This window comes from Mycteria americana, chromosome 11 (assembly GCF_035582795.1).
Source record: "Mycteria americana isolate JAX WOST 10 ecotype Jacksonville Zoo and Gardens chromosome 11, USCA_MyAme_1.0, whole genome shotgun sequence".
Lineage (NCBI taxonomy): Eukaryota > Metazoa > Chordata > Aves > Ciconiiformes > Ciconiidae > Mycteria > Mycteria americana.
The window spans coordinates 20,498,610-20,512,025 of record NC_134375.1 but is presented as its reverse complement, the minus strand read 5'-3'; the positions used below and the strand labels follow the sequence as shown (position 1 = coordinate 20,512,025).

Here is a 13,416-nt window from a genome sequence, read left to right as displayed (position 1 = left end):
TGTGGTTGGGCCACAGCATAAAGGAGGGACTGGATGTGTGATTCAGCTGGGAGAGGGTAAGGAAAGGTTGGATCTTTCCTAGATGTGAAAGGAAAATGTGACTCCCAAGGCTACTGATGCAATTACCAGTCATTGAGAAAAACCAGCAAGAGGTCAGGGAACACAGCATCCTTTCAAGGCTAAATGATGCAAAACCACCCACTGAGAACATTTCTCACAGTTCAGGAATCCTTTGTAAACACAATTAACCATATCTTTGATTGTGAGAAGAAAGACAGCTAATGTCTTGGGGAAAACGCACAAAGAATGGCTCAGAGAGAGTAAGGCCAATATCAGAAACACAAGGATAAATCAAGTAGTAGGGCTGTAGCTGTAAGTACAGGCAAAGTTTACTTAAAACCAGCTATGTTAACATCGAGATACAGCACTGCAGCACATGGTAACATCTCCAGAGGTGAAAAGTAACACCAGAACCCTGACGCAGGCTCTACTCTTCTGCAAGAATCGGTGTAAGGCCCCAAAAAAAAGCAAAGCACTGCTAGCGCACAAAACCAGGACACACAGGCTTGTGTTCAAGGGCTGCTATTTATTCAAGGGCTAATTACAGTAGGCAAGAGGCTTCTTAACCCAACGGTGTAAAGGGAGAAAAGATTCCTACAACAAGAATGGACAAATGACAAGGAAATTACCTGTCATCTTGTGTAAATTCTTCTGTCCTTTACCATCTTCCTGCTTCTCAAATTGCTTTTCAAGTGCTGTGGATAAGTGACGTCCATGCATCAAACTTTGAGCCGCCTCATCTTACTAGCAGTTACACGGGTGGCTCTAGTGAAGTCCGCAGAACGCGTTTGGTGCTGATCTCCACAAACACAGTTGTGATAGAGGGTCCATGGGCTCTGGAAAACTTGTCAGCGTTTTCCCACGGGTCGGGCCTGGCTGCCGGACCGCCTGCAGGCACACGAGTGGGAGGCTCCGTGCCTCACAGTATTAACACAGGCATCCTTAATCCTCTGCCTACACGACGCTGTGTACTGGGTGCGACACAGCATCGTGCAGCACCAGACTCTCCTAAAACGAACGTACAAGATTACCTCCATTCCTAGACGCGTCGTAGAACAAGAGAGAATTATTTCTGATGTTTGCAGGTCCTGATTATACAAACCAAGAACACCGGCCTCAGCACTTGCTCCCTTCAGCTAATCCCCTCCCGCTGACATTGTCTTTTCTAAATGGTAAGCTCCTTTTGGCAGTAACCTTGCCTCGCTACCTGCGAAGAACCACGCACACCGGTCACCCTCTCCTAATCCAGACACGGGCATGGTCCTACCCTCATCAGGTCATCTACCTCTGCGCATTCGTGTCGCCCGAAGCCCAGGGCTGCCCTGCTTTTTGGGGGGCAGCTGCTTTGAGACAATTCGATCTACCGGTGCCTGCCCACCCCATGTCGCTGAGGCAACCCGGTCCCCCGGGAAGTGGGATGTGTTGCTGTAGCAACGCGATGCTCTGGGCTGCAGCCACTGCCTCCTTCCATTGACACCGCGGAGGGAGAATTTGGGGTTGCTGGAAGCACGGAGTCCTACCGGTGCTGAAAAGTCGGGGTGGCCGAAGGATTGTGGCAAGGACAGATACAAACGTATATTTGTCACTCCCACTGTAAAGCAGTTTCATATTAGAGGCTTTGGCTGCTGCTGCAGCAGCTTTGCCAGTGCCCGCACTAATGCACTGCTCTGAATGAAATTATTTATGTCACATTCCTTTATTGCTCATGATCACATGTTTTGCTTTATAGTTAAATTATGAATAATCTAAGCAGGATACATTTTAATGATGCTTCCACTCCTATTTTGGATGTATTGATTCAGCAGGTTCTTTCAATACAGATTCTCTGACAGTTGGGCTAATATAACGAGTATTTTAAAATAACAGAACAGTGAAAGGAGAAAGAGGGAAAATATTTGACCGTCCATAGAAACCGATGACAGCTCCTTTTCCAGAAATTGTGGGAAATATTGTATCACCCTCCTCTGACCTTCACAGAAAAAGTTCAAGGCTGTTCTAGCTCTTTTTCAACATAAGTTTCCTATTGCTCCAAGGCAAAGATTTATTATTTGCACATCAGTAGTTTCCACTAGCCAGCAAGGACAGGACCGCTATGTCAGGTATCACCAAACCAAGAGAGAGCTCTTCTAGGGCTTATGAGATATTGAGGAAAGGCTGGAAAGGGATGGCTTAGAAAAGCACTGTCAAGAAACGATGGGTCCACGAGCCCCTCGGAGTTGCAGAGTCAGTCCTGGACAGGAGCCGTGCCCGGTATGCATCCTTGGCCCTGTCCGACTCTTCTCCTGAGGCTGCAACACACAAACATTAGGGCAATAAATCTTGTTAAGCTTTCATAACATAATTGATTTGAAATAATTGCCTTTGAAAACAGATTCTAACAATGGAAATGCTCAAAATATGAACCTACAGGGAGTTTTCAGAGTAGGGAAGGACTTTTCCACATCAGGCTAGGACCAAGCATGGCAGGGCTGTGATTCTAGCGTAGCTCCTGCGTGCACTACCCCAACGTAAGCGCTTCGGGCTGACAGGAGGAGCAGGAGGAAGTACTGCGAAGGTGGAGCTGCTTACAGAGCAAAGTGTATAGTAACGACATGATTAATTGCTCACTGCCACCGTTCAAGATTTTGCAAAAACGAAACAGCAAATCCTTCTGTAAAAACTTGGAATTTCTACAATATAAACAAACCAGTATGAAAATAACTCTTGTCATCATTGTAAAAATAGATATAGTTCTTTATTAAATAGCTCTTGGTGATAGAATGGAGTGTAATAAAGAGGTTTCTATCATTGAAAGAGACTCTTGCTTAATTAAAGAAAATTAGAATAATGCCTGACTACAGAGGTACAATACTTCATAAAATCTGTCTTGAATATTTATTGGTTCACAATTGCTTGTATGCTCTGAGGAAAGAGATAGAGACTGAAAGTGTTTTGCAGGTATTTACAGGATAACGTAAAATAGGATATTTTGGAACTGCAAGGCATTGAAAGGGTTTCTGGAGCCATTCAGAACACAGACATCTACGGATGTCACTGATATCACAAAGTCTTATGTGCAGGGAGATTCCTGTGTTTTCACCATCAGTCTCACCTTACTGGCTGACCTGGTGTTACCAGTAAAAGGTCTTAATAACTATGCATGGAAAAAATCTTTAGAGATAAATATTGCCAGCACGGCTGTGAGGAATCTGAAGATCTTTCTGTACGGACACTAGATGTCAATGGAGTGACACTTCAAACCAGCTGCAACAAAAGGCTGTGCCACTGCATTCTCTAAAACCAAGTTCTTCTTTTCCTCTCTTTCTAATACACCTCTTGTGGGCTGATAGCCTTGGGAATTAAAGTCACAAATAAACCTCAGGAGAGGCACTGTACACGGAACACCCATCCAATTAGTTTTTGATACGGACAGGATTGAAGTCGCGGTTGAAGGCAACAAGCATTTTTCAGCCCTACAAACCAATTGTTTTTTTGCTGAGGCTGACAATGAGGGATCTAACCATGGTGAGGTGGCCTCATAATCCTCTGTCCTGGGGGACCACCTCTTCCTTTAATGCAGACATCCAAGCTGCAGTCAAACACCAAATACTTTCCTAAAAGTTAAGAACCTAAACTAAGTTGGAAAAAATAGCCTAGAAGTTTCATGTCCCCATTATCCTCCCCTGACATATGTAATCCTCTATCCACATTTTTATAATGTATGCTAAAGGACAGCATGTGAAGAACGACAGAAAAACGCACTTGGAACTGCCTGCTGATTTTCTCTGAAAACTGGTTAACTGAGCTGCATGCTGTGCTGTAAGTTTAATTAAAACAAGTGCTAACAGCTGTAATAGAGCTCATAAAAGGGTTTTCAGAGGAAAATATAAAATGTTGGGGATTTGGTGGATAAAGCTCATTTATTACTGTTGTAATTTACATTTAATACTGCAATTTTAGTACTGGGAATTAGTCAACACCCTGTGCTGAGCTGGAAGGACTGGTAAAACGTACCCCTCACATCGCATCCGTCGCAGTACTGCCCCGCGTTTGTGCACGGCAGTTCCGTGCGTGGGGTGGATCTGTGGGCACCAAAGGGCAGGGGCAGGGACATAAACACTGGGAGCAGTGACACGTGTTAATGGCTTTCTGCTTGCAGTTACTATAAAACGAGGCCAAAGAGCAAAGATGCCGTGACTCCTGACTCGGGTAGGGATCAAGTGCTGCAAGAGGAGGCAGAGAGGCAGGCTCAGTCTGGAAGGAGGCTCAAAGTGCCCCACGGGGGAGATAAGCAAGATGGGGCAAGGGATAGATTATGCATTTGGGGTAGACCTCAGAGGTGAAGTTTTGGGAATGGCAATGGTTATTTGACGAAAAGCTAGTGAAGATATTATGATGAATGGGAAAATGCCTAGGTGTGAGAAATGGTTAATAACATTCAATGGACAAAGGTGACAATGGAAGATGTGAAAACAGGAGCTGTGGCAATAGTGATAGAGCAATACGTGTCTGAAGTGCTCCGTGGGACAGGTAGAGGCAGGTCAGGACCGCAGACGGAAATGCTGATAACCTGAACTGCGTCAGGCAGAAATGTGAGAAGATAGGGAGGGGACAAGTACGTACATACTGTAAAAGACAACCACAGATTTGAAAGCAACGGCTCAAGGAAGAAATAAATTTCAGAGCTCCATGTGGGACACACCCCTTAACTCCAACAAACTTCTGTTTGAACAGGGTCTGCTGGAAAACGCAGACAGAAATCGATACTTTGGACTCAGGTTAGTCTTTGAAGAGTGCACAGGCAAGCTCATTTGCTGTCTTCTCTTGAAAGAATACGATCTAAAAACCTTTTACCTTTATTTAGTAGCAATGCCTGGGTAGTGTAACCACGACATAGCCATTCCGGCAGAGTCAGGGCTACCCGGTGAGTGACTGGCTACCACGGGACACACACAAAGGTCTATTCCCACCAGCTCCCTCTGCCCAGAATTCATGCCAACCTCACCGGAGAAGTTCTTCATGTAATGTTTTCAGTGCTGGGGACAGAAATTAAAATACAACCAAAGTGGGTAAGGTTTTCACTTTGTGATCAAGAGAACTAAATGATTAGTTACGTTCTTATTTGAATATCCCCTGCTTACACATCGGAGTGCCTGTTGCTTAGGGCTTCTCTGATGTGGAAACCATAAACTTTACATGTGCTACGTAGTGTTGCTCAGGGTAGTTTAAACAACACGGTCATCCCATATGTCTTATGTCACAGAGACTACTTTTATCTAGATTCATACATGTGCCATTTTGCGTCAAAAGTATGACACGACTGATATTCAGAGATATTTCTTTTTACATCTAGGTAACAGCTAGGACAAATGTTTTACAAAATCAGGTATTTTAAAATGTATGTTTTCTACTGCCGGAGAAATTGTAATTGTTACCAACAGAATCACAGTGTTTTCTCTGTTCATAAACTAAATTATACCAATGAAAATCTGGACATTTATACACATGTTTCTCCTAACTCGATACTTTGAGATTTATCAACAAATGCAGCAAAGTATCTTCCCAAGAATTATCCGAAATATGTTTGATGAACTAAAGGTAGTGGCAAAGTAACATATTTCAGCTGACACCAGTATCCATATATATTTATTCAAAGGGCTGATTTTTTTCTCCTGTCTTTGTACTAGTGATAGTCCTGTATCATTTATTGAAATACACAGTACTCAACCTACTCACTCTAAAAGCTAACAAGAAAAATATATACTGAATCTTGCTTACTGCCACAAGCAAACTGGCTCATTAGAGTACCAAAGCTCTGGTTTCTAAGTTTAGTACTTTCCTAAGAAGAAAACCAAGCAGAGGCAGGAGAAGCAGTTTTATCCTGCACGCTGCGTTGAAGGATCTCTGCATCCTGGTAGCTAAGCCCAGGATCACTCTGCCTTTTGTTAGAATTAATTCCTCTGCTAAAATAAAAGTTTTGTGTACATTATGCACAAAGTTATATGATGTACATGCACATTTACAGCGACAGGAGGAAGCAGTAGGTAGAAAAACAAAAAACCCCAAAATTTGAACATTAAACAGAAAATTTCACATACGAAACAGCATATGTTTTTTACAATGAGGGTGATCAACCACTGGAGAAACAGACCAAGGGAAGTGGGAATTCCTTCATCTTTTTCTGTCTTAACATGAAGACTGGATATCTTCAGTTCATTATAATGTGGCAGCCAAAAAACCCCAAGGAAATGTGTTAGAGAACAAATCAGACAGCATCGTTTTTCTCCTGTGTAAAACTGCGGTGAGCCCACATTTGGGGATGTGGAGACCAGACCTACACACAGTGCTCATGAAAGGCATACTAAAGTCGAGAAGGTACAGAAAAGAGCATTTAACGTGATCCTGGGGATGAAACAGTTGTCTTTGGAGGAGACTGGTAAGACCGTGAGGCCTTAATATGGAGAAGGCTGAAGCAAGATAAGAGCGAGGTTTACAAAATCACAAAGCAGCAAATAAAACACATGCAGAACCATCATTCACTGAATCCTGCAATACCAGGAGTAGGGGGCATTTGGTAAATCTGGGAAGAGTGTTTCAAAACTGAGGAAAGAGAAGTGCTGCTTTATCTACCAGGTATTTGACTTTGGAACTTGCTGCTGTGAGACATTGTGGACGTGCGCTGCACTTGGAGGTTCAAAACAAGATGAGGAGTCATAAACAGCAGTCCCTGAACTGGAAACGGAAAGAAATAGCTAGGGATGTACCCTCTGACATCCCTAATAGAACAACTGGAGATGCTGGAGGACTACACGGGGACCAGGCTGCAGACAGTAGCCAGGCTTATGTGCTCTCCCAAGCAGAATCTCCTCCTGCCCTGCCTGAGACAGGAGACAGGGACAAACCCTGGTCACGGGCTTCAGCACACAGGGGGATGTGGAAAACGTGATGTCCTGAGGTTTACAACATTTTGCATAAGATTATCAAACAGTTCTGTTTGTCCTCAACCCTACAGCTTCATGATGTTGGAGGGAGGGGCTTTAAAAATCTGCAGTGAACTGAAGTAGTTACCAGGCAGGAAACACAAGAAAATGGCTAGAACCGACAAATAATTCAAAACTAAAGCAACCATTGAATTTCAAAGCCACTGCTGAATCTACTCCTCATCAGTTCACACTTTTTGTGCCAAAAAGCATCCCACACTGCTGAGCTCCACAACTCAGCAGGGCAAGGGCAGGATTTTGCTCTGTTTGCAGAAGGCCCCGAACCTGGCTGGCAGGGAGGGCTGCTTTGGGACGTGCCCGACTTGAGAGGGCTTACTCATGTGTCACCTGCAACAACATGCAAAAGCTATACCTGTGGTAATTAATCTAACTTCCCTTAAACAAGAGATTGTGTTTTCTAACACCAACCATCAGAATATTTAGTGTTTTCTTGCATTATCCTTGTACCGAATTACTTGCAGCTAATTTGAAGGCAAGTGTAATTAATCCAAGATGTACGTATGTTTATATAGCGTCTGAGCTCTGGCTGGTGCTGACAGGTTTATGAGAAGTAAATTATTACTTGTTATAAAAGGATTTATTTTAGTTTTTAAAGAGCCAGTCTGGAGGCTTAATCTGATTATTTTTCCCCAGTGCAAGGCTACACAGACTATTTTGCTTTTTTGCTTGCAACTTTGCTGCTCCTGCTAGCAGGACAAGCATTAAGCTCCATCAGTTTCACTTAAGGGTGCATCCAAGTCACATAGCACTGGGTAGGACAGGCAGAGTGAAAGGAAGAGACCTCAACATTTGGGAGCACAGACACATGATAAATATGGGAATAGCTTTCAGATACTAAGAAAGTATTAGGAGAAAATATGATTCTGAAAAAATATATATATATTTTGATAGGAATACTGTGGGGACCAGCTTCATCAGTTACACAAGTCTTATCTAACTCCATACTGGGTGCTGAATACGTCATGAAGCCAGCGGAAAGAAATTGCATTGGTCATGCTGCATGAATTAAAAATATTGTTATAAAGGAGATCAAACTAAGGCTGCAAGTGCATTTCCTAATTTATTTTCTTCCGTTCTTTTAATGTGGATGCTTGTTATAGTAATAATTAAAAAGTTATGCAAATTCAGGGTGAAAGAAAGCGTATGATGAGCTATATGTATGCACAGCAGGCAGCATTACAATTCACTTGATCACAGATAAGTCTCTTGCATATATGTGCCATCAGTTCCGATGCTCACAAAATGAAAAGGTATATAAAGAATTGGGATAAACCAGCTTGAAAATGTGCTTCATGTGACCTTGGATGCTTTTTATTTTGTCCGTTGACCTTCAGAAAGAGGCTAAACAGACCTCTGCTGTTTACTTTCCTCTGAAGCTGATTAGTTATGTGTGGACATATAAATATCAGAAGGCTAACACAATGTGGCTCTTCAGAGACTTAACAATATTTACTGGTAACACATTTTTTCATATAAATAACCAGATTTATATCCACAGGCACAAATGAGAGAAAATTATCAACAAACGTTAAACGCTAATACAAGAGCTGACTAATTGTCAGGTGGCTGGCTGCTGCGCAAGAGAGTGGGAAAGAAAAATAAGGGTATTCCCTTGGAATTAGACTTTCTCTTTTTTCCTCTGACCCTACTTGCCAATGCTTTTTATTCTTTACAGTATTTTTTTTTTCATTTTTACAGCATTTTTTTTTCATTTTTACAGCATTTTTTAAAATTTCATTTTTACCTCTTCACCACCAGTAATACGTTCAGCACCCAATTGGCAAAGGAAAGATCTCATGAGAAATCTTAATTTTGTGGGGGACTAACCATGTATGGTTTTCATTGATCAAAGCCATTTCCTTGTAGCAGTTAGTCTATCAATAGTTAAAGTATATATATTGAGGAGTGAAATGTGCTCTTGTATTGTTTGAGACCATCAGAAAGGTAATATGGTAGGAGTGGTAAATGAGGTATCAATTATCTTTCCAGAAAAGGGATACTGCAATTGTTGTGCCTGCTGTAAAAAAGAGTAAGAATGAAGAGAAACGGCTTCATACAAAATCTCCAGATAAACTGATGAGATGTGGCAAATCTACCTCCTGTGCTTGTTTTTAATTTGTTCATTTTGTACAGATGCAAAACATAATCCTACCCCACATGAAAAATATGGGAGCCGTATTACAAAGAACACCTTTTACCAGAGAGGCTGGGTGCTGTAGTAAGTGCCCCGAGATTTCCAACTGGCCTCCCTCACTGAGAATAAAGTCAGTAAAAGCACTGGATGGGGCGTTCTGGGATCCGCAGTGGTGCCCTCCGTGCAACGGCGACGAACAGACTATCTTTGTATGGGAGTGTGGGGAGAACCATCTGGACAAGCGATGGGACCCTGTGGCACATGCGCAAACAAAACGAAACACAATAAATTGCCTCAGCCAATTCTGGGCTTCTAAGTGAAATTTTGCATTTTGAGTACAAGTTGATTTCTGCCCTTTTATTGTTGAAACAAAAGAATTAAATAAAAATATTTACACTGACAACACGCAGCGGCCTCACTAAGCCGACATCCCTGTTCTCCTCGAGTCATGTTTGCACAGGCCTATTTTCTTCCAAGACTAGCTGTCCAGCAACGTCAAACCTGAAGGGCCGATGGCTCCAGGCCACGCAGCCAGTGGCCTACCCCTGGGCATCTGCCAAAACCTCCCTGGTACGTAGAAACAGCTAACAGCACTACGTGTGTAGGTCTTGTACAAAGAATAGAAGCAAAAATCTGAATAAAACACATTTAACAACATACAAATAGGTATCTCCAAAGCTGACATGTATAAGCAATTAATGAAATGTTTCACTTTTCTGAAATTCTTCATCTTTAATGCTCTCAGGCATTCAGCATTAAGCAGATTAATACTACTGCCACCATTTCACAATGATGAGACTGTGGCTTTACACGGCTTTTACCAAGAGGTGAGAAGACTTGCAGGCTTCTTCTCTTGTGCTCACCAGTTTTATGAATATTTATTTAATGACTTAATTCTGACAAGACACCAGAGGGGTCAGAGCACCTAAATCTAATTCCAACCAAGAATCAGATCAAGATTTAGATTCGATCCGATGAAGATCAAAGAAAACCTCCTTCTCCCACTCCTGGGGGACCTCTGAAACACCCTCACAGACACCGTGAGGGAAGAGAAGAAGAAATGGGAATCTGGGGTCACGGAAAGGAAAGGAAAGGAAAGGAAAGGAAAGGAAAGGAAAGGAAAGGAAAGGAAAGGAAAGGAAAGGAAAGGAAAAACCCCGGCGCTGTGGCAGCCTGCCCGCCGTGCACATCCACTCCTGCACAGCCCAGACGCTGCTGCCGGGCGGCACGGCTCTGCACGGTTGACCTTGACCCATCCCCACGCCACCGCAGCCAGCTTTGGCCCGAAGGTTTTGCAGATACCACACAGACCGTCCCGAGTCTCCGTGACTGCCGTTTAACGCTTTCACCCCGTTCTGCCCGGGCAGAAGCGCAGCCCCCGTGGCTCTTCCCACCGCCTGAACCACCTGCACAAGCATCTCTCCCGCTGCCGCTTCCCCGCCCCGCCTGTTCCGCGGAGCCGCTCCCGGGATCCCGTCTCCTGCTGGGCCGCCTACCTTCCGCCCCCGCCTTACCGGCCGCCCGCTGACGGCCGGCCGGCCGCCCGCCCCCCCCCGGCGCTGCCCCCCCCCCCCGGCGCGCGCCGCCACCGCCCTCTTGCCCGGCTCCCCAGCTCGCGCCGGGCCTCGCAGTGACGCACGCGCCTCCCCGCTCGGCGCGTGCGCGGCCATTGGCGCCGCGCCCGCTCCCGCGCCTGCGCAGCCGGGGCCGCTCCCGTCCCCGTCCCCCCCCCCCCCACCCCTCCGGCGCGGCTCGTGTGACCGGAGCGGCGGGAGTCAGTCAGCGCCCGCGGAGGGAGGCCCCGAGCCCGCCACAGCCGGCCGCGGAGGGGGGGAGGCGGCGGCCTCCTCGGTCCCCGGCACCATGAGCATCGAGATCCCGCCGGGCCTCACCGAGCTGCTGCAGGGCTACACGGTGGAGGTGCTGCGGCACCGGCCGTCCGACCTGCTGGGCTTCGCCGCCGAGTACTTCGCCCGCCTGCGGGATGCCCGCGACCAGGAGGCGGCCGGCGGCGGCCGCAGGGTGGTCAGCTTCGACGGGGAGCCCATGCAGACCGAGTCCAACGGCGAAGAGGAGCCCGACCGCGGCGACGAGGACTCCGACTCCGACTTCGAGCGTAAGTACCGGCGGTGAGGGGCGGCGGCGAGGGGAGGCTGTGAGGGGCTGCCCGTGGCGGTGGGGGGCGGCGGCGAGGGGCTGCCCGTGACGGCGAGGAAAGGCCGGGACGGCGGGGTCCTGCCCCCGGGGGAGAAAGCAGCCCGGAAGGCCGGCCGGGCGCCTCCGCCACCCCGTCCCCGGTGCCGCTGCCCCCGGCCGCTGCTGCGCGGGGCTGCAGGGCGAGAGCGGGCGGGATGGATTGAATGGGGGACACGCTCCGGCTGCGTCCTCTTGCCGCACCGCTGTAGCGGGGCGGGTGCTGCCCGGCGCCTCCGGCGGGATCCGTCCCTCCGTGGCTCTGTGCGGGCTGTCAGCTGTGCCGTGGGGAAGCTGCACGCTGGCAGAAGTGCCCTCTCGGGGGGAAGCCTTGCTGGCCCTAGCGTTAGGCCTGTAGACTCAGGAAGAGATTCTTTTCCTGGGTGGGGTGTCCAAAAGCAGGCGTACAGAGCTGCCGTATAACGTCCAAAATTGCGCCTGGGGTCTGACCAGAGTTATCACAGTGGATTGAGCATACTGCCAAGCATGTGATGTGAAAGATCATGTGTTATTGTGCAATCTCTTCTGTACTTTACATTTCTGTCTTTAAATCATTGTGGACAAGTGTTTTTTTTTGCTGAAGCTGAGGACGTTTATGGCCACTGTTGTGTGTTTAAACTGGTTATTGTAAAGCACTGAAATAACTTCTTAATACGTTACTAAATAGTGAAAACGCAAAACCACCTGTACACTCCTGTTTATACCGTAGCTCTCTAAGATAGAAAAGATAACTTACCTGATCTGGACAATGAGATGCCGCTTCCATTTTTACTCTGTGTAAAAATGTGATACTTCCATTTTTACTCTGTCAAAACGTACTCTGTGTGTTGTGCAATGAACAGTGTTTATAATTCGGACTGTAATTGAGCTGCAATGCAAAAAGTTATTCAGAATGTTTGTGAATGGTACTTCTTGGCACACCCAGAATTTTGGACCTGAAATGACTGAACACTCTCTCATTATTAGAAGGTGACTTAAGGGGAGAGGGAGAGGCAAGAAAAGGCATGCTTTCCCTAAACTTTCAGTGCCCTCATTTGGAGGTCTGGTGCCCTTGACCTATAACGTGAGTAAAGGTTTCAGACTTTTATTGATAGAGGATCCTCTTTGAGACTGATTACTATATGTCACCTTGTGGATGCAGTGTGTTCTTACATCTGTGCTCTGGTTAACAGTTTTAAAGAAAGAAGAAGAAGTTAAGCTGTGGAACAAATAATTGTTTTTATTAAGGAAGCATTGAGAGACCAGCTATTGTTTCAGCCCTTTTAGACTGGGAGCTTTACAAAGTGAAACACAGCTTCTGCTCTTTGAAATATACAACCTAAACAGGACATGCAAGTATGCGAGAGGACAAGAATAAAATGTACAGTGAGAATGAATTAAAAAGCAGTTTGCAATTACTGTCTAGATTTGAATGTTCATTTTTTCTAATGAGGGAGGGGTTCTGTTTAGGGCATGAAGAAGAAAAGATGAAAGGTAAAGAGGTGGACACTGGTAGTGACTGGGTTGAAGTTAAGGGGATGTGCAAGCATGAGCACAGATTTACAACAATAATTACAGGTGACTTTGTTTGTCCTGCAGCCCAAGTCAGCAATATTTTTAAGCATCTGTAAATATACAAGAAGATATAGTTTCTTGTAAAATGTATTATTTTATAATTAAAATAAAAGGAGTTCTAGATTGGAAAAATTGCAGTAAATAGTTGGATGTAATTTTTTAAAATGTGCAATACCTCTGTATATAGCGTTTTTCTTTAAAAAAAAACAAACAAACAAAACCCCAACCAAACAAAAAAACATAAACAAACAACCCCACTCCACCAGAGCTTTTAATGTCATCGAAAGCAACTTTTCTATTTCTTGATCAGTTTATCTTGTTTTAGGGTTTGAAAGATCTTCTCTAGGGAATTAAGTGTAAAGTTTTCCTGGTGAATGTTGGCAAGTGCAGCTGAAAGGATCCTCTGAAGTTAAACGTTTTTGGATAAAAATCTGAAAACTTGATGGAAGCAAACAACTTTTCAAATACAGCTTTATGTGGTGAGGCTGTCCGAAG

At 45.3% G+C, this 13,416-nt stretch overlaps 1 protein-coding gene across 1 annotated transcript in view; it reads left to right on the top strand.

Annotated features, from left to right (window-relative positions):
- The first annotated feature begins 10,874 nt into the window (after positions 1 to 10,874).
- Positions 10,875 to 13,416, top strand: part of PRKAR2A (protein kinase cAMP-dependent type II regulatory subunit alpha) — a 69,464-nt gene continuing 66,922 nt past the window's right edge. Inside the window, exon 1 of the mRNA XM_075514362.1 lies at positions 10,875 to 11,290. Within this exon, the coding sequence (XP_075370477.1) occupies positions 11,038 to 11,290 (253 nt within the window). The 5' untranslated portion in view covers positions 10,875 to 11,037. The remainder of the gene's footprint in view (positions 11,291 to 13,416) is intronic.